Genomic DNA, 21,992 nt, shown 5'->3' on the forward strand with positions numbered 1-21,992 from the left:
TGAATAGTATTCCAAAGTATATATGTACCACATCTTTATCCAGTATTCTGTGAAAGGACACTGTGGTTGTCTCCATGTCTTGGCTATTGTAAATAATGCTACAATGAACATAGGGGTGCATACATCTTTGAGGACACATGTTTTTGAGTTTTTTGTGTAGCTACCCAGAAGACGGATTGCTGGGTCATATGGTAAGTCTTTTCTTAATTGTTTCAGGAACCGTCATACTGCGTTCTATAGAGGTTGTACCAGTTTACATTCCCACCAGCAGTAAATGAGGGCTCTTTTTTCTCCACAACCTCTCTACCACTTGTTATTACCTGTCTTGTTGATAATAGCCATTCTAACAGGTATGAGGTGGTACCTCATTGTAGTTTTGATATGCATTTCCCTAATAGCTATTGAAGTTGAGTATCTACTCATATATCTGTTCATCATTTGTATGTCTTCTTGGGAGAAGTGTCTGTTTAGGTCCTCTGCCCATTTTTAAACTGGATTGTTTGTTTGGTGTTGAGTTGTATGAGTTCTTTATATATTTTGGAATATTAACCCCTTGTCAGAGCTATTATTTGCAAATATGATCTGCCATTTGGTTGTATGCCTTTTTGTTTTGTTGTTGGTTTCTTTTGCTGTACAGAAGCTTTTTAGTTTGATATAGTTCCACTTATTTATTTTTGCCTTTACTTTCCTTGTCTTTTGGGTTAAACTTACAAAAGCTCTAAGACCAAGGTCCATAAGTTTAATATCTATGTTTTCTTCTATGTAACTTATTGTTTCAGATCTTATATTTAGGTCTTTGATTAATTTTGAATTAATTTTTGTACATGGGGGCAAACTGCAGTCTAGTTTCATTCTTCTGCATGCGGCTTTCTGATTTTGCCAGCACCATTTACTGAAGAGGTTTTATTTTTCTCCAGTGTGTTTTTGGCTCCTTTGTCAAAAATTATTTGTGCATATAGATGTTGTTTTATTTATGGACTCTCAATTCTGTTTCATTTTGTGTGTCTGATTTTCTGCCAGTACCATGCCGTTTTGATTATCATAGCTCTGTAGTATAATTTGAAGTCAGGTACTGTGATGCCTCCAGCTTTGTTCTTTTTCTCAGCATTACTTTTGCTGTTTAGGGTCTTTTGTGGTTCCATACAAATCTGATGACTTTTGGTTCTATTTATTTAAAAAATGACATTGGAATTTTGACGGGGATTGCATTAAATCTGCATGTTGCTTTGGGTAATATGGCAACTTTAACTATATTGATTCTTTTAATCCATAAGTATGGAATATATTTCCATTTCATTGTGTCTTTTTCAATCTCTTTTAATAATGCTTTGTAGTTTTCAGTATATAGGTCCTTCACATCCTTTGTTAAGTCTATTCCTAAGTATTCTATTCTTTGGTTACAATTGCAAAAGGAATTTTTTTTCATTTCTTTTTCTGAAACTTCATTGTTAGTACACAGTAAAGCAATGGATTTTTGTACATTGATTTTGTATCCTGCTTCAAAAACTTCACTGTATTTGTTTATTGTTTCTAATAGTATATGGTGGAGTCTTTAGGATTTTCTATATACAGAATCATATCATCTGCAAAAAGTGACACTTTACGTACTTGTTCCCAGTTTGGATGCCTTTTGTTTCTTTCTCTTCCCTGACTGCTCTGGCTAGGACTTTCTGAACTATGTTGAATAAGAGTGGTAAGAGTGGGCATCCTTGTCTTGTTCCTGATTTTAGAGGAAAAGCTTTCAGTTTTTCACCATTGAGTATGATATTGGCTGAGGATTTGTTACATATGCCCTTTATTATATTGCAGTACTTTCATTCAATACCCATTTAATTGAGTGTTTTAATTGTAAATGGATGTTGTCTGATTCAATCTTATTAGTAATAATGCCAATATTCTGAGCTCCATCTGAATGATTCCTACATCTGATCCAAATGTGGGTGTGAAAGTGGAGTGTTATTTATTAGCCCCAAAAGTGACATCAGAACTTCATTATTGGAGAAGCAGGCAAGAAAATTTCAGATTAGAACTTAATTATGATGTCATTCATTAGTAAAATATTCAAAAGAGTTGGAACATATTGTGACACAAAAAAATACTCTAAGACTGTAAAAAGGGTTTTGCAAGAACTGTACTCAAACTGTGAGTGCAGAGCTTAGGATTACGAAGTACAGAAAACATCCTTATAGCCTGATGTGTGTGAGGAGGGTGGAGGAAAGGAGTGAGAGTCACAGATGGCTAACAGGAGAAGTAAAATCAAGAAGGCTCTGCTGCAATGAAAGAGTAAAGGGGCAAGGGGCTAACATTCCAACTAGTATGCGGGTAAGTCCAGGGCCTTGTCTCAGGCAAGCAGCTTGCCTAATCTCCTCTAGGTAAATACAATATGCTCATGGCTCTTAGTGAACTGTGAAAATCAGAAAGACAGTTATTCAGTCAATCTTCATCCAAAGTGTTCAACTCAATCCCTAGGGCTTTTTTTTCTTCAGTGTAATTGCCTCAGTTTTATAATTAAATTCTATTGGAAAATTGGGTTCTGTTTATATTAATTGCTTCAAAGTTAGTTTTGCATGTGAATGAGTCCTACTAAGTAAAGCAAGGGAAATCTACATTCACTAAACAGCTGACTGACATCCAAGAATTGTAAATGACAACTCAATAATGTTTACTTCCCCTAAAAAGTACATTTTACATACCTGTACATTCGGAATTGGGCATTCTTTCTTGAGTAGTTTAAATGAGAAGTAGGAGACCTGGTAAATATCTGGCCTTTTGTCAGGGTCTGGTTCCAACATATATCCTAAAACAAACATATGTGAACTCATTTAATAATATCCTAACAGCATATTATCTAGAAAGCATAATGTCTCTGACCAAAATTTGTTGTTTTCAAATTTTTTTCTCATAAAAGTCAGATAGTGCAATTTGTCATTTTTTTCCCTTCTCAGAAAGGGAAGCTCTCACTTTCCTAAGATTTTAATATCCACAAGAAAATAACAAAGTTTTTAAATTGTAACAAAAATACCTGAAATTCACACTCTCTGCTCTGCACAACAGGGACTCAAATTTTTTTTTAAAGATTTTATTTATTTATTTTTAGACAGAAGGAAGGGAGGGAGAAAGAGAGGGAGAGAAATATCAATATGTGGTTGCCTTTCACGTGCCCCCTGCTGGGGGACCTGGCCTGAAACCCAGGCATGTGCCCTGAGTGAGAATCGAACTGGCAACCCTCTGATTTGCAGAATGGTGCTCAATCCACTAAGCTACACCAGCAAGGGCTCAAACTCTTAATATGAAAGTTACTACCTTCATATTCTGGTACTTAGGAAGTTCTATGGTCTTGCCTCTAGCCTCCTTAGTTTATATGATCTTGCTAAACAAATCATTATTCTTAATACTTATAACCAAAACTCAAATTTTATGAATTTATAATTTATTATTATTTTGTTAGGGATCTAAGATAGTATAAAGTCTAAAAAAAAATCACAAAATAACAAATACATATCTGCTTTTACTGTGATCTACAGATCATTTGTTTGTTTCCAACTGCCCTCTCTGAAACTGGAAAAATCCTCAGGAAAAAAAAAACCTTTAATAAGACACACAAGCATACAAACAACAATGCAAGGCAACTATTGCTTAAGAAATCAAATACATGGTTTAGACACTAAGTTCAGACAAAATTGATGAGGTTGTAGCCTTGTGAAGGCCTTGCAGAAGAGGCAGGACTTGGGCTGGTCCTTGAAGGCAGGAAAGAATTTTACACTGGCTGGTGTGGCTCAGTGGATTGAGAGCCGGCCTGCAAACCAAAGGGTCACCAGTTCAATTTCCAGTGTAGGGCACATGCCTGGGTTGCAGGCCAGGTCCCCAGCAGGGCGCGCACAAAATGCAACCACACATTGATGTTTCTCTCCTTCTCTTTCTCCCTCTCTTCCTCTTTATAAAAATAAATAAAATCTTTTTAAAGATAAAAAAAATAAAGAATTTGGCCAGTCTGGGAAAAGCAAAGAAAAAGATATTCTAGGTGAGAGAAGAGTCTGAACAATGATGAACTTAGAGAAAGACAAAAGAATGATTTGTTACAAGGAAACAGAGGAGCCAGGAGGCCAGGGCGTAGATTTCTTTGTCTGAGAGTACAGGCAAATAAGGCTGGGTAGGTGGGACGGTACCAGAATATGAAAGATCTTAAATGCCATACTAAAAATCTCGGCCCTACTGTAGTCATGAAGTTTACTGCACAGGCACATGATAGAATGGCATTTTACAAGGTTAATCTTGTGGTTAAGGTGTGTTGGATAGACTGAAGGAGGAGGGGACAGGCTATGGGCAATCCACTACAAGCATAAGCTGACAGAGTCTGTACATACACACTATCTTGACAGTAATGAGGATGGAGAGAATGTAATGAAAACAGGAAAGGCCGAGGAAAGAATTAATGCTACCTAGGAAATACTCTTTCCTCTCTCTTGCTCAGCAAATCCAAAAAAACCCCTTAAATTTCAGTCATCCAGGCTTTAATGGTGACACCACTGACAGAATTGAAAAGAGAGGGGAACCTTGAAATGAGAGTAAAAGCGGGCAGGGGATGACAGTAAATTTAATTTTAATTTTAGCCCTATGGGTTTAGGGTCTAAACTCTTCAAAGAGTTTGTAAACTGAAATATATAGATCAGAGTTTAGTAAAGATATCATGTTACAGACATTCACAAAGAGTTGTTTTTCCTAAAATGAGTTTGCTGCACAAATGTTAACAAAAAAACTTACCGTCAAAATAATCCAATCATTCTAGCATCAAATTGGGCCATTTTCTTATATTTCTTTCCAATCTCATTTAAATAGCTGCAATTCTAGAATAGATATAACACTCTACCTCTGAAAACAATCCAATAACCATTAAATTCTACACTCCATTCCTTTAAATAACCTTCCTCACTTTTTTCTTAATAAATAGAGATTGATAAAAACTGGCACAAGGGAATGGGTAGTCACTTAAAAACTATAACTATGTTAACTTGGGTAAGTTACCTATATTTCCTCAGCTTTAGTTTCCTCATTTGCATAATGTGAATAATTACACTTACTGCATAAGGTTTTAAGAATTAAATGAAATACAAGTAGGCCCTCAATGAATGTCAGATGCTACACTCCACATTGGGCTTCTATTTTCTCCAGAGCATCCCCACCGAGGACCTAAACTAGGTTGCTCAGGAATTATAATCCATAATGGTTAGAATTTAGATGCTACATGTATTCACTGATGTAAAAAGATAAAAATAATCTGTTTCTTTAGCATTTTAGAACAGGGGCTTATGCAAAGATTACTTGTCCCACCATCTGGTTAATGAACATTAGTCCATATGCTTACTATGATGATGCAAAAAAGTGGGGAATTTAAAAAGAAAAGATTTAAAACAAAGCACTGAGTTCAAATACTTTTTATCAAAACCTAGTGATTAACCTAAGGGAGAGGGAAAACCTAGTTCCATAGAGTTATATAGTTTTAATTATGTATTCACTCCAGTCAATGCACTGCAATTATTTTGATTTGACTTGCTTCCAGTTTTGCAAAGTTGGATTTCTTATCACTTGATATGAGTCAGCTGGACTCCTTTGGTAACAGAGCTTTCAAACAGACTGAAAGAGAGCAGAGCCATACTATACTGCTCAAAGCACAGCTAGGATTTCTGCTCAGGTGACTGACTCAGGTATAAAATAGTTTAGATTTCTAGCAAAAAACAAACAAACAAACAAACAAAAAAACACCCATCACTCTCACTAGACACTGTTATAATTTGTTTGCATGATCACCCATTATCAACTGACTTCTTTATCTTTGCATCTAATCCACCGCTTCCTTTATCCTCCAATTCACTCCTAGAGATTAGAGATAACAATATAAAACTAGAAATACTTACTAATCAAGCAGTGCATGTCTTGGGAATATCGAGAGTTATCAGGAATTGTGAAGTTTCCATCACAAATTGCCACCTGACTCTCTCCAAATGGCAAAGTGAAATAGCATAATTTATACAATAAACATCCAAGAGCCTAAAAAAAATAAAGAAAGCAGATTGCTACTAAAGATTTATTTACCGTAACTGCAAATGGGTCTACTGAGCGATACTGGCACCATCCACATTTACTAGCAGATATAAAAACTATGTACTATCAATTTGTAAATAATTTTAATTTAGAACCCAACACCACTATTAAGCTGCTGAGTTACATTATTTCTACTCTCATTATCAAATTGAGCTCCAATAAAGAACAAGTTACTTCAGCTGTTTTGCTCTCAAGAACTAGTAACACATATGTGACAACCACCTAAATAAAGGGCAGGTCACCTGAATAATTGTCACAGAGCTCTAAAGTAATTTTCTTGGACACGCTTCAAGAAGCAGTGGTTGGTCATCTTGAGTAAAGAATAACGCCAAGGGATAAGAATAACGCAAGGGACAATGATAAGCTACAATGGCCATTCTTGCTATGGCACTGTCTGGATTAAATGGGAGATTACAGTCAAGACTGCTGATGTCTGAGATGTGGATAGGTTAGTTGACACCTACCCAAATGTCTGCCTTCGTAGTGATGATTTTGCCACTGTACAGGTTGACCATTTCTGGTGCCCGATAGGACAGCGTTGTGTATCTACAATCAAGAGATTCATTTTTTGTTAAGTATGTCAATGATATAATTAAAGACCAGGGGTAGCAGAATACTTTAAATATATGTATATATGAGTTCCCTGGGAGCAATCTGCAGAGGGAAGTATGAAATGTCAGCGCAGATAAAAGAAAAGCTGTCCGCGGCACGCACCCGTGGCCCTCTGGCAGCAGTCCTAATCTAAGAGCATGTGGGGACCCAGACACTATGGCATCCGATGAACTCTAAAAGCAACTTTTCTTGGATTCTCAAATAACAAAATTTTCTCCTATAAACCCTTGTTGTTTGATACTATATTTTGCTGATATGTTTTTAAAAATAGTAGTCCCTTTTAATGTGGCTTGACATAGAGACCTAATGCTGGCTGGACACTCTGGAGAACAGAAGAAAATGATTGGGGTAGGAGGCGACCGATCTTTGCTGCGGGATTAGGGCTAAAACAACAGTTTTCCTCTTATTCTGACTCAAGAAAAGAGGAATATAAGCTCATCTTTATAGTGAGTGTCTTGGTGTTATCAAGCATTGTGAGCTGTGCTGCTTGAGTCTCTAGAGGCCAGAGAGTACTTATAGGTGTCCATTAGGGCCTTGGACCAGAAGTTTTCTTGCCCCAGACTTGGTTGCCAGGGGTGATGCAGGAAAGGGAGAGGGATCAGGATATGAGTGGACATGCTAGACTGCTGAGTTATTAGTCGTTTTAATAGCCTGTGAAAAAATCCAGCACTCTGGACACAGGGAAAGTGGGTCAAATTCTTACTGGAGTCACATATCCAGAGAGGTTTTTCCTCATGAAAGTCAGTGACTCTATCTGTAGAGACTTCAATAGCCCTATTCATCCCTCCAACTATACCGCAGGTGAACTCCTTATAAGGAGGAAGGGATATACAACAACTTAGGGTTCAGTAAAAGCACATTCAACTCACTAATAATGTCACGATTGTTGTGTTCTCACTTAAAAACATCACAATATTTCTATGGTGAGCACTATCCAGCTTTTTAAGGGCTATGTGATATAAATCAAAATATCTGTGTACCATGCCCAAAGGCCCACTGATAAAGTGCTACAGCAGTCCTTCATTTCACTCTACTGATCAATAATTGTAAACATCCTCTACTTAAAATCAAACAACCCAACTGCCAACACATCTAAGAAGAGGGCAACTGACTAGCATCATTGTCTTCGCACCCTGACCGCCTTATCCATATGCTGAAAGTTGCTAATCCTCATAATGGACAGAACTCTAAGAAAAGAGGAAAAGCTTACTTTTTAATCTCATCTTCTACTGCATTCACTCCTTCAGTTTGTGGATTCTGGAATTTGTTGGTGGCGCTTCCAAAGTCACACAAGACGTAGTGGCCTCGGTCATGCAAGAGGATATTTTCAACCTGAAAAACATTCCCCAACCATCCATTCCAAGGTGTCATTTAATAATGTATGTGAAATTTGGATTCTCATTCAATAAATAAAATATTTTATTTCTGATAATCCCATTAATATGCACAGGAAATTTATTCTCCTCTAAGTATATCAACAGGGGTCACCCTAAGGGGAACAAAACAAGATGCACACTATCAGGGAAACAAGAGTGGAGGGGGCAAAAAGAAGAGACTCCACGATGAGGGGGTAAGAGTCTCATTTTTCTATTTCTATGTCCAGCCACATTTCTCAACTCTGCAGAAACAGTCTTACATTGAATACTTCCAAGCCTTTGGCCCTTTTGTCATGTTCTTTCAGACTAGAATGCTTTCTATGATTCCCCGCTTTTACTCAAAACATCCTGAATATATATACTCACTTTAAAAACCTAAAATAATTCCAACAAAGCAACACTAGTATTTCCAATCTACTGGTTATAAAAACAACAGCTACCACTTACTGAGCTTTTACTATTAAGAGTACTACTGTACTCAGCATTTTACATGGATTATCTCATCAATGCTCAAGATAACAATGTAATAATATCCCTATTTACAGATGGGAAAGTGAAACTCACAGTGGTAAAGCCAGGAAGTGAACCTAAATCTCCGAAGAACAGGCAGAAAACAGGTGAGAGGCAGAGCAATGACTCAAGGCTCCCATCCCCGCCCTCCCGCCCTGGTAGGGGAGATGACTGCACGGACCCAGTGTACTGGACACCAGCTGAAGAACAGAACTATCTTAGTTCTTTAGGTTCAGAAGTGCCCCTGTAATAGGAATCTAGTCAATGAGGAAAGAAGTGTATAAATACTGGTCAGGGTGATTGGCTTAATGTCTGTCTCTTAAGCATGCCTATATTGCCTAGTTTGTCCTTTAATTCAGTTGCTCCCTCTCCACCAGTCAAATCCTAGCCATTCTTCAAATTCTTGCTCAAGTCCCAACTCCTCAGTAAAACCTTCCATGGCCACCGTACAAAATCTACAGAACTTAATATTGCTAGGAGGGGTCCACAAAGTAAGACTTTCATGTCAAACCAAGGCATTCCCTTTGCTCTGTTCTGTGGCTGCTTTCAAGCTCCAATAGCAGAGCTGAGCAGTTGATACAGAGACTGTATGGCCGAGAAGCCTAAAATTTTACCATCTGATCCTTTGCAGAAAAGTTTGCCAAATTGTGTTCTATAGTAATTATATCTGGTCTCATGATTTACACACAGTTACCTGTAGATCCCTTAAACAGCATCATTCTGCAATGATCTTCCTTCCTGGCCTCATGTATCTTACAGGGCTCATGTGAAACCATGCTTCTCCTATGACATGTGTGCAGTTGCTTCCCAAATCAGTTTCTATACTTCTAATGCTGGAATGTATAATCTAGAAAGCTGAAAAGTTAATTCACATCAAAAGGCAAACAAGGTAATACTACAGACCAAAATCACTGCTGAAGGGTGGGGACTAGAGAAGAATTAAGTAGACAAAGGACAGAATAAGGATAAGGCACGTTGGGGTTTCGCCTCATCTTAAAAACTAGGTTGGTGTTTCTGGTTAGTTGTAGAGTTGCAGCACTCAGGAGTTACACTGTATCCAGTCTGGTTCCCCTCAGCTTGCCTTCCTCCCAGGCACAAAGCTAACATTGTATCAAACTATATTTATAGGAAAAGCAGTTAAACATTAAGGGTATGTACAAAAGTAGACAAGAGAGCCAGAAATATCAATGTAGAGAAGGCTTTGTCAATATAAAAGAATTATCAATACAGGTCAAAACAAGACTCCTTGCCCTGTTACTTTGTGAGGAGAATCGAATGAGATTACGAAGGCGACGGCCCTTGGCAGCAGTCTGGCCCTGTGACTTGCAACAGCCGGGAAGACGTCCTGCTACCCTCCACCATCACGGCACCATCGCCGCCCAAACACCCAGCACAGAGCACGGCGTGTGCAACCACACTGGACCTGCAGTTCAGGAGACCTCAGGGTCTATTACAGATGTTTGACCTTAAACAAATCTTTAAAGCTCTGTAAGCTTGCTTCTCATCTGCAAACTAAAGCTTATAATATTTCTGTCACTGTAGTTACAAAGCAAGTAAAAGCATGTATATGGATGCAAACTGTCTGTTTCCCTACATAAACACAACTTGTTATTACCATTCATTTATTAAAGAAACATTTGAACTCGTACTATATGCCAAGTACTTTTCTAGGTTTGGGGGCTAAAACTATGGACAAATCAAAGTTTATCCTCTCATGGAGCTTAGCATCCAGTCGCGGATAATAAGAAAATAACTGCACAGTGGTGGTAAATGTTATTAAAAACCCCTAGCAGGTTAAAAATAGGTAAGGTGAAGAGGGATGCTACTGTAGCTAGTACAGTCAGGGAAGGAGCAGATATCAAAATGAAGGCGGGAGCAGCCATGGACCACCTGAGGGAAGAGCATCCAAGCGGAGAGTAGCCAGCACGAAGGTGCCTCTGAGGTGGGAGCACGCTGAGGCGTCCAAGGCACAGAGAGACCACTGTGGCAGGAAACGCACTGTCCTGGTCACTAGTACTGCAAAGAAAACTGGAAACAGGGGACTGCCATACTACGGGCCAGCGCTCTTATGAATGGGGAGATGAGATAAGGCTGGGCCTTGGAGGAGTGAAGGCCTTAGGTAAGTGAAACTAGTAACAGGAACAAAGGTACAGAGGCAGGAATGGTAACATTGACCCTAATAGCACTTACTATGCACTAGAAACTGCCCCACGCATTTTTACCTGTGCTATTTCACGAAATTCTTATAAAGCCTTTTTGTCCTCACTCAACAGATGAGAAAACAGTCAATTTACCTAACATACCTGAGGTCGTAAGACTGGGAGAGCAGGATTTGGGTTCAGGCTGCCTGACTGCTGGGACCACACCATCACCCACTGAACTGATGTGCACTATGCAGTTAAGGAACGCGGGCAGTTCAGGCTGGAGAAAGAGATGGGGCCAGGAGGAGAGGACACCAGAGAAGCAGAGAGAGGGCAAACTGAATCAGGCCACTAGGGAGCCACTCAACATTTTTAACAGCCAGCAGCAGATGAAAGGAAGTGCTTTAGGAAGGTTAGCATGGTGAGAGATGAAGGAGAAAAAGAAAGGAGACAATGAGGTGCAATCATCTAGGTATGAGGTGAATAGAGCCAGGTCTAGACTAGGGCCAAGAGAGAGCAAATGAGATTAGGAAAGAAGAACCAGCTAAATACTGACACCATCTTCTGAAAGCTTCAGAGAATCTGCGTAGTGACTTTGTTTTTGGTAATGTCCCTTTTAGGACGTAAGCCTAACACTGGTTACCATTGCTTACGATCCTCAAGTCACTTGACTCTCTGAGAGTTTAATACTGCTGCCTACTTCCCAACCACTTAGCTGAAGAGTGTTATTACAGTTGTCACTCCCAAACTCTGCTTACAGCTTTAGCTAAAAGGTCTGGAAAGCCACCTCCTACTGACCTCTACACCTTGACATTATTTCAAACAGATATGGCATTCAAGCACTTCAATCAGAATTTATTACCACTGGAAATTCTGGAGGATTAGATGAATGTAGGTTTTCAAACCTGTGATTCTAAAAATAGGACAAGGATCTTTAGCCTATTGTACTTCACGAGACCCAAATCTCTTTTCTGACAAAAGAGAAGACATTCATGACTTTTTCAATCTGAATGCACTTACGTCTTAACCCTTTTTCCCCTTTCTTAAGTGCTGGGAAAAACACCACGGTATAATACAGCAAATCCAAACAAAGAGAAACCAAAATGGGAGTAAAAAACCTCAGCCTTTGTTCTGATTGGTCACTGAATTAGTTGTGCAGGTCACAACCTTTCTGGAGAGAGATCACCAGATTGTTCAAAGGAGAGGGCTGGCTTAGGTGAGCTTTCCGGGTTGACGACCCCATGATCTGTAATAATAATCTCTATCGTTCCTTGGAGAAATAGAAATTTTTAAATGGGGGAAATAATTAAAATTTTAAAATAATATAGTTGAGGAAGGCTCTTCAATAAAGAACAGAACTTCTCTTACGGTATTTTCAGAACTCAAGCTGCTTAAGGACAAGGATCAATTTCAGCGTATTTCCTATATGTAATTTGAAAGCAAGGTCGGCAGAATAGGAGGCATTTTTCTCAGTTCTTAATGTGAACAAACAGACCCCTACACAAAACAGCAATGATTCAACACGGGGGTCCACAGCTGCCCTTGCCTTTCCTGTGTCCCACTGACTTTTATTCACAATGGTGCCTCCTCACCAAATGGAAATACTGCTCAGAGAGGAGCAGCCAGAAGACCAGCAACCAGCACTTTCTCTGGGCAACAGGCGAATAAAGAACTTCTTGGCTCTGGCTACCACTAGGACTGCAGTGGTTGGCTCCAGCAGTGACCAAGAACTCAGAGTGGCCTAGGCTATGTGATAGAATGACACAGCCAGGGCAAACAAGAGGTATATGGGGACTTCATTCATGTCTTAGGAAGCTGGTGGCATGGCAGGCAAATGTGACTGCCCACCAGACACATACTGGTAGGAATCAACAAAATCTCACATACTAATGAAAGCATTCAGATGGCAGCAAGTATAAGATGTGGAGAATTGTGGAAATCAGTCAAAACAACCAGGAGTCAATGACTAAAATCAACAGCAACAGGACTCCTCTAGAACAACCACAACCAAGACCTCCTCCCAGGGCCCCAATTTACATTCCCTATTTCCAAGGTCGGAAAGAAAGGGAAACAAAGCCCCCTGAACCACCACTGGCTATCTGGCAGCATGCCTGGTGGTATTCAATACTGATTAAAACACAGCTACAGAGCCCAGCACTGAGCTCCCAGTGCTATGCTGCCTTTTAGGAACACTGAGGAGGAGGACAGGGCTGAGAGCTGGCTGGGGACCAAGTGTGGCAGCCTCCTGCTCATGCTGAGGCCTCACCCTCCGATTCCAGCTGGCTCCACCATCCTCTGATGGAACATATCACAGGCTGTTAGTGCTGTGAAGGAAGAGTCTGGGGCTCCTGCTGCCTGAGCCCAAGCACTGAGCTACTCCACGCCCCTAGGCAAGACAGTGGCTCTGCACCTTAGGCTCCCATCGTTGGATGACACTTACCTACCACCTCACAGCAGCACTGTGAACACCACAGGGCATTCATATGCTGAGAATACATAAACTGGGTAGGTATTATTTATGGGTATAAAATGATCATTTTGTCCTCATTAAATCCAATAAATGTTTAAAAAGTTAAGATAAAGAAGGACTTTGTTTAAGAACATGGGAAGAGCTCTCTCTAAGGATGTTCAAGGGCCCTCTCTGCCTCCTTTTCTTGCTCTCGCCTCCGTGCTTGGACAGTGACATGCACACTCTCATTTAACCTTATCACAACCCTAATAAAGCTGGCACTGTTGTCTCTACTTCACAGATGAGAAATCGAAGCTTTACAAGCTAAGTATTTAGAGGAACAACCAAGGCGCTTGAAGAGGAGCCACGTAGAACATGATCTCACAGAGGTCAAGGGAGGTGACAGCTGCGAAGGGGTCAAAGGCCACCGGAGGAGAATAAGACAGGGACTGAGAAGTACTCTTTGCATCCAGCAATATGAAGGACGCGGCCATGTTCATCTCTCCAGCACTTACAATCTCGTTGGTGCGAGTCACACTGAGTGCTACAGAATGAATTCGAGTATGAAATTGAACCCCGTCTGACATGGGAGAGAATAGGGTTCCAGAGAGGCTGGAGCTCATACAGGCCACAGAAAAAGTTCCTGCACTTACAGACCAGTGCTGGAGCTGCTGAGCCATGCTTTTTCCCCTATGTTTTGCCCCTCACAAACTCTTCTCCAAAGCAGGCAGCAGGGACAGAGGTCAGCTCCTAAAATGTCGGTACCACTGCTTAATTCAGAATATATGGTAATAGGTCTAAGGATTTCATTCATCACTAAAGGCAGTGTTTAAATAAAATGTCAAAACATACTCAAAGCAGTGGCTTCCAGCCTGTTCAGCAACTTGCCATGCCCTGGGCCTTAACTACCTCTCCTTGCTCAAATGCCTCGTGGTTCCTTCCCTTCTCTAGGCAGCACCCAGGCGCTGCTCTCTGCCTGAAATGTCCTTCACCCTCTCTGTGACCACCCATATCCCACTAGTACTTCAAAACCCCACTTTTTTAGAAGATTCCAACCACCATTTCCCTGATCTCACTACCTGATCATACATTAAACCACTTGATTTGATTCCATTTATCACTTTGTTCTACAAAGTTTTGTATTTCACCTATTTCTATTTCAGGTCTAAATATTTTATTTATACCCTCTCAACATCTTAAGAGTAGGAACCATATTATATCTGTACAGAATTATGTACTCATACTATGCCAGGCTCACAATATTTACTAAGATGTATTCTCCTTTTTCTATTCAGCAAAAGGGCTGACTGTGGGCAGAGGTACAGTGGAGTAATATGTCTAAGGTTTATGGAGGTATGTATCAATAACTATCTTCCTGAAAGTTAACTGCTTTAGTACAGAAAAGCCAGGATGTATGTACCACTTCACGTCCACTATGAATGGCTAAAATTAAAAAGGACAATAACAAGTATTGGTAAGGATGAGGAGAAATTAGAATCCTCATACTGCTGAGGGGATATAAATGGTGCAGCCACTTTGGAAAACAATTTGGTAATTTGTCAAAAAGTTAACCATAGTTACCACATGACCCAGCAACTCCATGCCTTGGTATGTACCCAAGAGAACTGAAAACATATGTCCATGTAAATACTAGCATATGATTGTTCATAGTAACTTCTTACATAATGGCAAAGTGGAAACAATTCAACTGTCCATCATCTGATGAATGGAAGACAAAATGTGGTGTATCTACACAATGGAACATTCTGTCATTAAAAGAAGTACTGATATATGCTACAACATAGATGAACCTTGAAAACATTCTATGTGAAAGCAATCAGACACAAGAGATCATACACTGTATGAGCCCATTTACATGTAATATCCAGAACCAGCAATATAAAGTAGATTAGTGGTTGCCCAGGGTAAGAGAACCAGGGAAGGAAGAGTGATTGCTAATGGATACAGGATTCCTCTGGCGGGGGGGCGGATGGGGGTGGAATGTTCTGAAATTAGATAGCGGAGATGGTTGCACAACCATATAAATACTAAAAGCCACTGAACTGTACACTTCAAAAGAGTAAATTCTATGGTTTGTGAATTATGTCTCAATTTTTTAAAAAGCTTTAAAAAAAAAGCCCAAACAAAAATGCCAGTATATTGCTGTGATCCTCAAACTTTGGAATATACAACAACCACTTGGGGTGCTTATTAAGTTATAATTCCTGGGCCTCCCTGACACTACCACCAAAATTACAGCCCAATAGATTCGATGTGGAACCCAGCAACTACATTTAACAAGCACACTAGGGGATGCCGATGCAAGTTATTAGCCATGAAGCACATCTCTCAGAACACAGGTATAATAAAAATAAACTGCAATTTAGAATAAGAAGAGCAAGAGTCAAATTCTGGTACTGCTCCTTTCTAGTTACATGACCTCAGGCAAGGCACATAACTTTTCTGCTCCTGAGTTTCCTCAGCTAGAAAGTGTAAAAAAGAATGTTTCCCTCCAAAGAGACAGTGCACCTACAGTGTCTAGTAGAATTCATGGCACACAGCTGGTGCTCTGTAAATGCTAGCGAACCTTAACTGAGTGCCGATTGCATTCAGTAAACGCTGTCAAGCGACTACAATATGAAAGGTGCAGTGCAAGGGGTTGTTAATTAGTAGGACAAATTTTAAAAGTAATCCATTAATAGATTTGGCAAAATAGGAAACAGACTTTAAAAACTATAGTTTATAAACTATTTAAACTAGATACTGCTTTTCATGACCCCAGGAAAGTGAATTTGGGAGAATGTAGGGAAAAATAAAAACAATATGTGTTCATGCATTTGATGATTATGAGGAATTTCTGAAAACTACTTAAGTAATAAAACTGATACCTGTAATGTACTGTTATATCATTCCTTCCTTTGTACTTTCTCTTCCCACGCAGAACACAAGCTGAGAATTTGGGACCATGCCTTAAACTCTCTCATATCCTCCTAGTATCTGCCCCAGGAATGGGGCAGATAGAAAATACTCTATAAGAATAAACACTCAGTGAAACAGTGTGGTCTGTTACCTTCAGGTCACGGTGAATAATAGGAGTTTTGCACTGATGGAGGCGGGCAACAGCTTCACAGGTGTCACAAAATATCTGGAGCACTTCATTCTCTGTAAAACCCGTTTGCAGGCGCTGGTTCATCAGGTTGACCACCTGGCCTCCTAAGAGGGGTACAGAGCAAAGGAGAGGTTATAAACATTCAGATTTGTCTCTTACCCGAGAGAATGAACGGCTCTTCACTAAGCAGCAACCTGGACAAAGGTAACAGAGCTGATCACTGGTTAAGCCAGGACTAAAACCCAAATGTCTTGAATTCCCAGCCAGGGATTTCTTTTCTTACAATCCAGAGCTTCCTCTAATGTGTCCAAAACAGTTTCCTTATTTTATAAAGCACACCAGACAAGAGATGCCCTCATTATGTCTTCGAGATTAGTACTAGAACTGACAATATGGTCCTGCTCTTGTTGCCTGGTTATACTGTCCCCGCTGTGTTTGGGATAAGGCCACTGGTTCACCTTGCCATATCTTTTACTAAGAATTCAACTGCACAACGGACCTCAAGAGAAGGAAGAAGACAGTTTTATAGTCTGTACTTTAGGAACAGCCTGGCCTCCCTGGCTTTATTACTTGCTGCCAGGTCTGTAAAAATGCTACCCTATCACAATCTCCAGGACCAAAAGACTAATGGTTTCATTCATGAAATTAGCCAGATCCCCAGATGTTCCTACTGCCTCATCTCTAAACATTTTACTGTCCAAAACGGAATGGGCAGAAGGAAACAAACTGTCAAGTTCAAATTTGATAATATTTTAAAAATCAGGTTAACAGGTTTTATAGTGAAGGTTGAAATTATTGTTTACCATCATTTTGGGATTAGCAACATATTTAGTTTATGGACAGTATCTTAAGGCAAGGAAAATGTTAGTGAAAGTAGGTGACTACAAAATAGTGAAACAATGTTCCAAGCTTGTACGTGGCAGTTGCTTAGGCCAAAAAAACGTCGAACCTTAAAACAATGATTGTATGAAATGCAGTCTGGATTTCCTAAAATAAGTATTGCTTGAAACTCCATGCTTTCAACTAGTTAATTCCACTGTTAAGAGCAGCAGGTTTTGAAGGCAGCCTTACCGGCAATTACAGCTCTCAAGCAAGGGGAGGACAGTCACTTCCATTAGATGAAAAGGATTCTTCTATCCCATTACAGGACAGAGAACAGAACACATGAGTGAGGGAGTGGAGAAGCTTAAGTGTTTCGTTAGTCCCCCTGGAGTTGGGTCTTTATTATGAGCCTTCATCATTTGTTTTAAAGTATCACAATACATGCATTCCCATTCTGACTCATTCCAATTCATACACAAGCACCAAACCTTCCTAAACTTAATAAAAATGAAATTTTGTATTATCCACCACTTTGAACTGTTTGTGCCACTGATCCTTGCCATAATCAGAATAACCAAGAAGTGACAGCAATCTATATGTCTTTTAGCTTTTTAGTTTTCCAGTCTTTAAAACCAGAACAATATACATTAGGATACAGTGCGATAACTGAAACCACCACCATGTCTTTGACAATAAAAATGCTAATGAAAGGAGAGCTTAAAGTATGGTTCATATACTCACCCCTACAGAAGTCCATGAGAATGAGCACTTCCCATACATCACCGCTACTCACATTGTTGATACTAGAATCAATGTAACCCACAATGTTCTTGTGTCCTGACAAGTCCCTCTGGAAAGAAGAGTTGAGATATTATCATTAACAGAGACACAATGAGCCAGTCAGTTTCATTAGCACAGATAACTTAAATACACTGAGACTAAGGAGCAGGGTCAAGAGCAGACTTCCAGTGGTTTCTAAGATTCATGGCCAGATCTTCAATGGCAATTCTAACATCATACTAAAACAGAGCACTCACCTGAACTAAATTCTAGAACTAAATGGACACAGGGTGACTACTTGCTCACTGCATTAGTAACCCATGAAAACAGAAACAAAGACCCACATCTCCAAAAACATGGCAAAAAGGCTAAGAGGAGAGAAAAAGGATGAACTATTTAAATACGTAAATTTTTAATTGCGAAAAGTCAAACTGACATTTTTTTCCTGGTTATAGGGACACCAGTGAATTTGAATTGATTTTAAACTGTTCATACTGTTTTTCTCCTTTTAGGAACTACATGAAAAGAATAACTGCTCTACAAATTTTGAAGGGACTACAAATGCATTTTGCTTGTAATTAAGACTTCCAAGCCAACCAGCTGAGATATAAAGAAGAAGGGTCATGTTTCAAGCTCTCTGGTTGGAACTGTGTATGATCTCTCAGGGCTGCCTGTGGAATTAATTTTGTGTCAGGACCCAGTGAGGCACTAGAAATTGCTGCTCACCATGGTATAGTTATTACCATAGAGGCAATCTGTGTAATGATGATGTTCAAAATCCAAAGTCATAAGTGAGCAAAAAGTGAGCTACCTGGGATTAGGATTTTTGTACAAGGTATTAACTAGTTTAATAAATTATTGAATTTTGTATTAATAAAAAGTAGGAGGGGGAGTGTGGAAAATAGGTGTTCCGTAAGAATTACCATACAAATTTGGCAGTTTAGACCACAGAATGGTAATTATCACCACACTAATATTTCACTGTTTGAAGTAATAAAGTCTCTTTTAATCTGAAATCATATACCAAAACAAGAAGTCATCTCATAATATCAAATGAACACAACTAAGCCCTGAGTATCAAAGTTAGAACTCATTAGAACTTTCCTCTGAGTGAAAGATTAAGAATGACTATTGCTTTGGAAGGTAGACCAATGGTGGAAATGTGACCTGGAATGGGGAAGACACTGAAGGTCTATGCAGGAACAGTTTCAGAGAAAGAATGGAATGGAGGTGAGAATGGAACTGGATGTGCAGAGAATGGGAATTGAATACGTAGAGCCAGTGACTATAGGTTATTCTTTCAGAACATTTTGTGCTCAACAGAGCAGTATTGAGGAAAAGAATTTTTATGATGGGAGAGAATGGAGCAATGGAGGAGGAAGGAGCCAGGAGAAGACAGCTTTAAGGTTGCAATAATTGATGGAGCAAAGCTCCAGAGGTAGAAGAAGTAGGGATTCAGAGTACTGTTACAGGGACTGGTTTCAGAAAGGCATTTCTACTTCTGGCCAAGATGGAGGCATAGGTAGATACACTTTGCCTCCTCACACAACCAAAAGAAGGACAACATATTTAAAAACAAAAAATTACCAGAACTGCCAGAAAATCAAACTGTATGGAAGTCCAACAACCAAGGAGCTAAAGAAGAAACATTCATCCAAACTGGCAGGAGGGGCGGAGACGGGCAGCCAGGGTGGAGAGGACATGCAGCAAGGCAGTGGCGGAGGACCAGGCAGTCCCACATTTGCGTGCAGATAAACCAGGAGGAACTGCTGGGGAGCGAGACAGACTACACAATCCAGGGTTCCAGTGCGGGGAAAGAAAGACTCAAAACCTCTCGCTGTAAAAGCCTGTAGAGGATGCGGCAGTGGGAGAAACTCACAGCCTCGCAGGAGAGTTCGTTGGAGGATCCTAGAACATACACAAACCTACTCACCTGGGAATCAGCACTAGAAGGGCCCAATTTGCTTTTGGGGAGTGGGATAAGTGACTGAAAGCCAGTGGAGAGCCAAGCAAGAAGCACTGTTCCCTCTATGACCCCTCCCCCTCCTACAGCATCACAACTCAGCGACCTGGGTTGACTTACCCTGATGAATACCTAAGGCTCTGCCCCTTCCAACATAACATGTGTGCTGAGACAAAGAAATATGGCCCAAATGAAAGAACAGATCAGAGCTCCAAAAATAGAACTAAGCGATGAACGGATAGCCACCCTATCAGATGCACAGGTCAAAACACTGGTAATCAGGATGTTCACAGAAATGGTTGAGTATGGTTGCAAAATGGAGGAAAAAAAGGAAGGCTATGCAAAGTGAAATGAAGAAAAATAGACAGGAAACCAACAGTGAAGGGAAGGAAACCAGGACTCGAATCAACTATTGGGAGCAGAAGGAAGAGATAAACATTTGACCAGAGCAGAATGAAGAAATAGGAATTCAAAGAAATGAGGAGAGGCTTAGGAACCTCTGGGACAACTTTAAATGTCCCAACATCCAAATCATAGGGGTGTCAGAAGGAGAAGAGGAAGAGCAAGAAATTGAAAACTTATTTGAAAAAATAATGCAGGAGCACTCCCCAGTCTGGAGAAGGAAACAGACTTCCAGGAGATCCAGGAAGCTCAGAGAGTCCCAAAAAAGTTGGACCCAAGGAAGCACACACCAAGGGACATCAAAAGATAAGGAGATTAAAGATAAGGAGATAAGATTAAAGGTAAGGAGAGAATCTTAAAAGCAGCAAGAGAAAAGGAGAGTTACCTACAAAGGACTTTCCATAAGACTATCAGCTGATTTCTCAAAAGAAAGCTTGCAGGCAAGAAGGGGCTGGCAAGAAGTATTCAAAATCATAAAAGAAGTATCCAAATTGTTGGATGCAGGGAAGGACCTACATCCAAAGCTATCATTTATAATGGAAGGGCAGATAAAGCGCTTCCCAGATAAGGTAAAGTTGAAGGAGTTCATCTTCACCAAGCCCTTGTTATAAGAAATGTTAAAGGGACTTATCTAAGAAATAGAAGATCAAAAACTATGAACAATAAAATGACAACAAACTCATAACTATCAACACCTGAACCTAAAAAACAAAAACGAAACTAAGCAAACAATTAGAATAGGAACAGAATCACAGAAATGGAGATCAGAGGGGAAGAAGAGTGGGGAGAATGGCAGAGAAGGTACAGGGAATAAGAAGCATAAATGGTAGGTACAAAATAGACAGAGAGAGGTTAAGAATAGTATAGGAAATGGAGAAGCCAAAGAACTTATATGTACACCCATGGATATGAACTAAGGCACGGGGAATTCCTGTGGGAGTGGAGGTGCAGGGCGGAGAAGAATAAAGAGGAGAAGAAATGGGACAACTGTAATAGCATAATCAGTAAAATATATATTAAAAAAATGGTGCTAGGACAACTGGATATCAGCATGCAAAGGAATGATGCTAGAGCCCTATCTCACAACATATACAAAAATAAACTCAAAATTTACCAAAGACCTAAAACCTTCTCAAAGGAAACATATATGCAAATCTTCATGATATTGAATGCTGAACACCATTAATCATTAGGAAAATGCAAATAAAAACCATAATGACATATGACTTCACAACTACTAGAATGGATATAATAAAAAAGTCAACAAGGACATGAAGATTGTAAAACAGTTTGACATTTTCTCAAAAAGTAGAGTTGCTGCCCTGGCCAGTGTGGCTCAGCTGGTTGGAGCACCAACTCATAAACCAAAAGATCATGGGTTCAATTCCTGGTCACGGCACATGCAAAAGGCAACTGATAGATGTTTCTCTCCCTCTCTCTTTCTCCTCTCTGTAAGATAAACAAGCATGTCCTCAGGGGAGGATTAAAAAAAAAAAGTAGACTTGCTACATGACCTAGCAATTTAAACCCTATGTATATATCCAAGAGAAATGAAGCATTATGTTCACAAAAACCTGTACACAAACGTCCATAGCAACATTAGTCATAATAACCAAAAAGTGGAAGTAACCCAAATATCCATCAAGATAAGCAAAATGTGGTATATCCATACAAGAGAATCTTATACAGCCATGAAAATTAATAAAGTACTGATGATACTACAACATGG

General features: G+C 39.8%; 1 protein-coding gene across 6 annotated transcripts in view; it reads right to left on the reverse strand.

Moving 5' to 3' along the window:
- The window catches only part of AAK1 (AP2 associated kinase 1), a 167,592-nt gene that overhangs the window by 59,265 nt on the left and 86,335 nt on the right, over positions 1-21,992 (reverse strand). For all 6 annotated transcript variants that reach the window (XM_054593491.1, XM_054593493.1, XM_054593492.1 and 3 more), the window contains exons 4-9: positions 17,860-17,968; positions 16,258-16,400; positions 7,922-8,043; positions 6,564-6,645; positions 5,913-6,045; positions 2,694-2,797 (exon numbers count right to left, since the gene is read on the reverse strand). In XM_054593491.1, coding sequence (XP_054449466.1) covers positions 2,694-2,797; positions 5,913-6,045; positions 6,564-6,645; positions 7,922-8,043; positions 16,258-16,400; positions 17,860-17,968 — 693 coding nt within the window. The remainder of the gene's footprint in view (positions 1-2,693; positions 2,798-5,912; positions 6,046-6,563; positions 6,646-7,921; positions 8,044-16,257; positions 16,401-17,859; positions 17,969-21,992) is intronic.

The sequence above is a fragment of the Pteronotus mesoamericanus genome, unplaced genomic scaffold (assembly GCF_021234165.1).
Source record: "Pteronotus mesoamericanus isolate MK-2021 breed Mesoamerican mustached bat unplaced genomic scaffold, CSHL_Meso_final scaffold_45, whole genome shotgun sequence".
NCBI classification, from domain to species: Eukaryota; Metazoa; Chordata; class Mammalia; order Chiroptera; family Mormoopidae; genus Pteronotus; species Pteronotus mesoamericanus.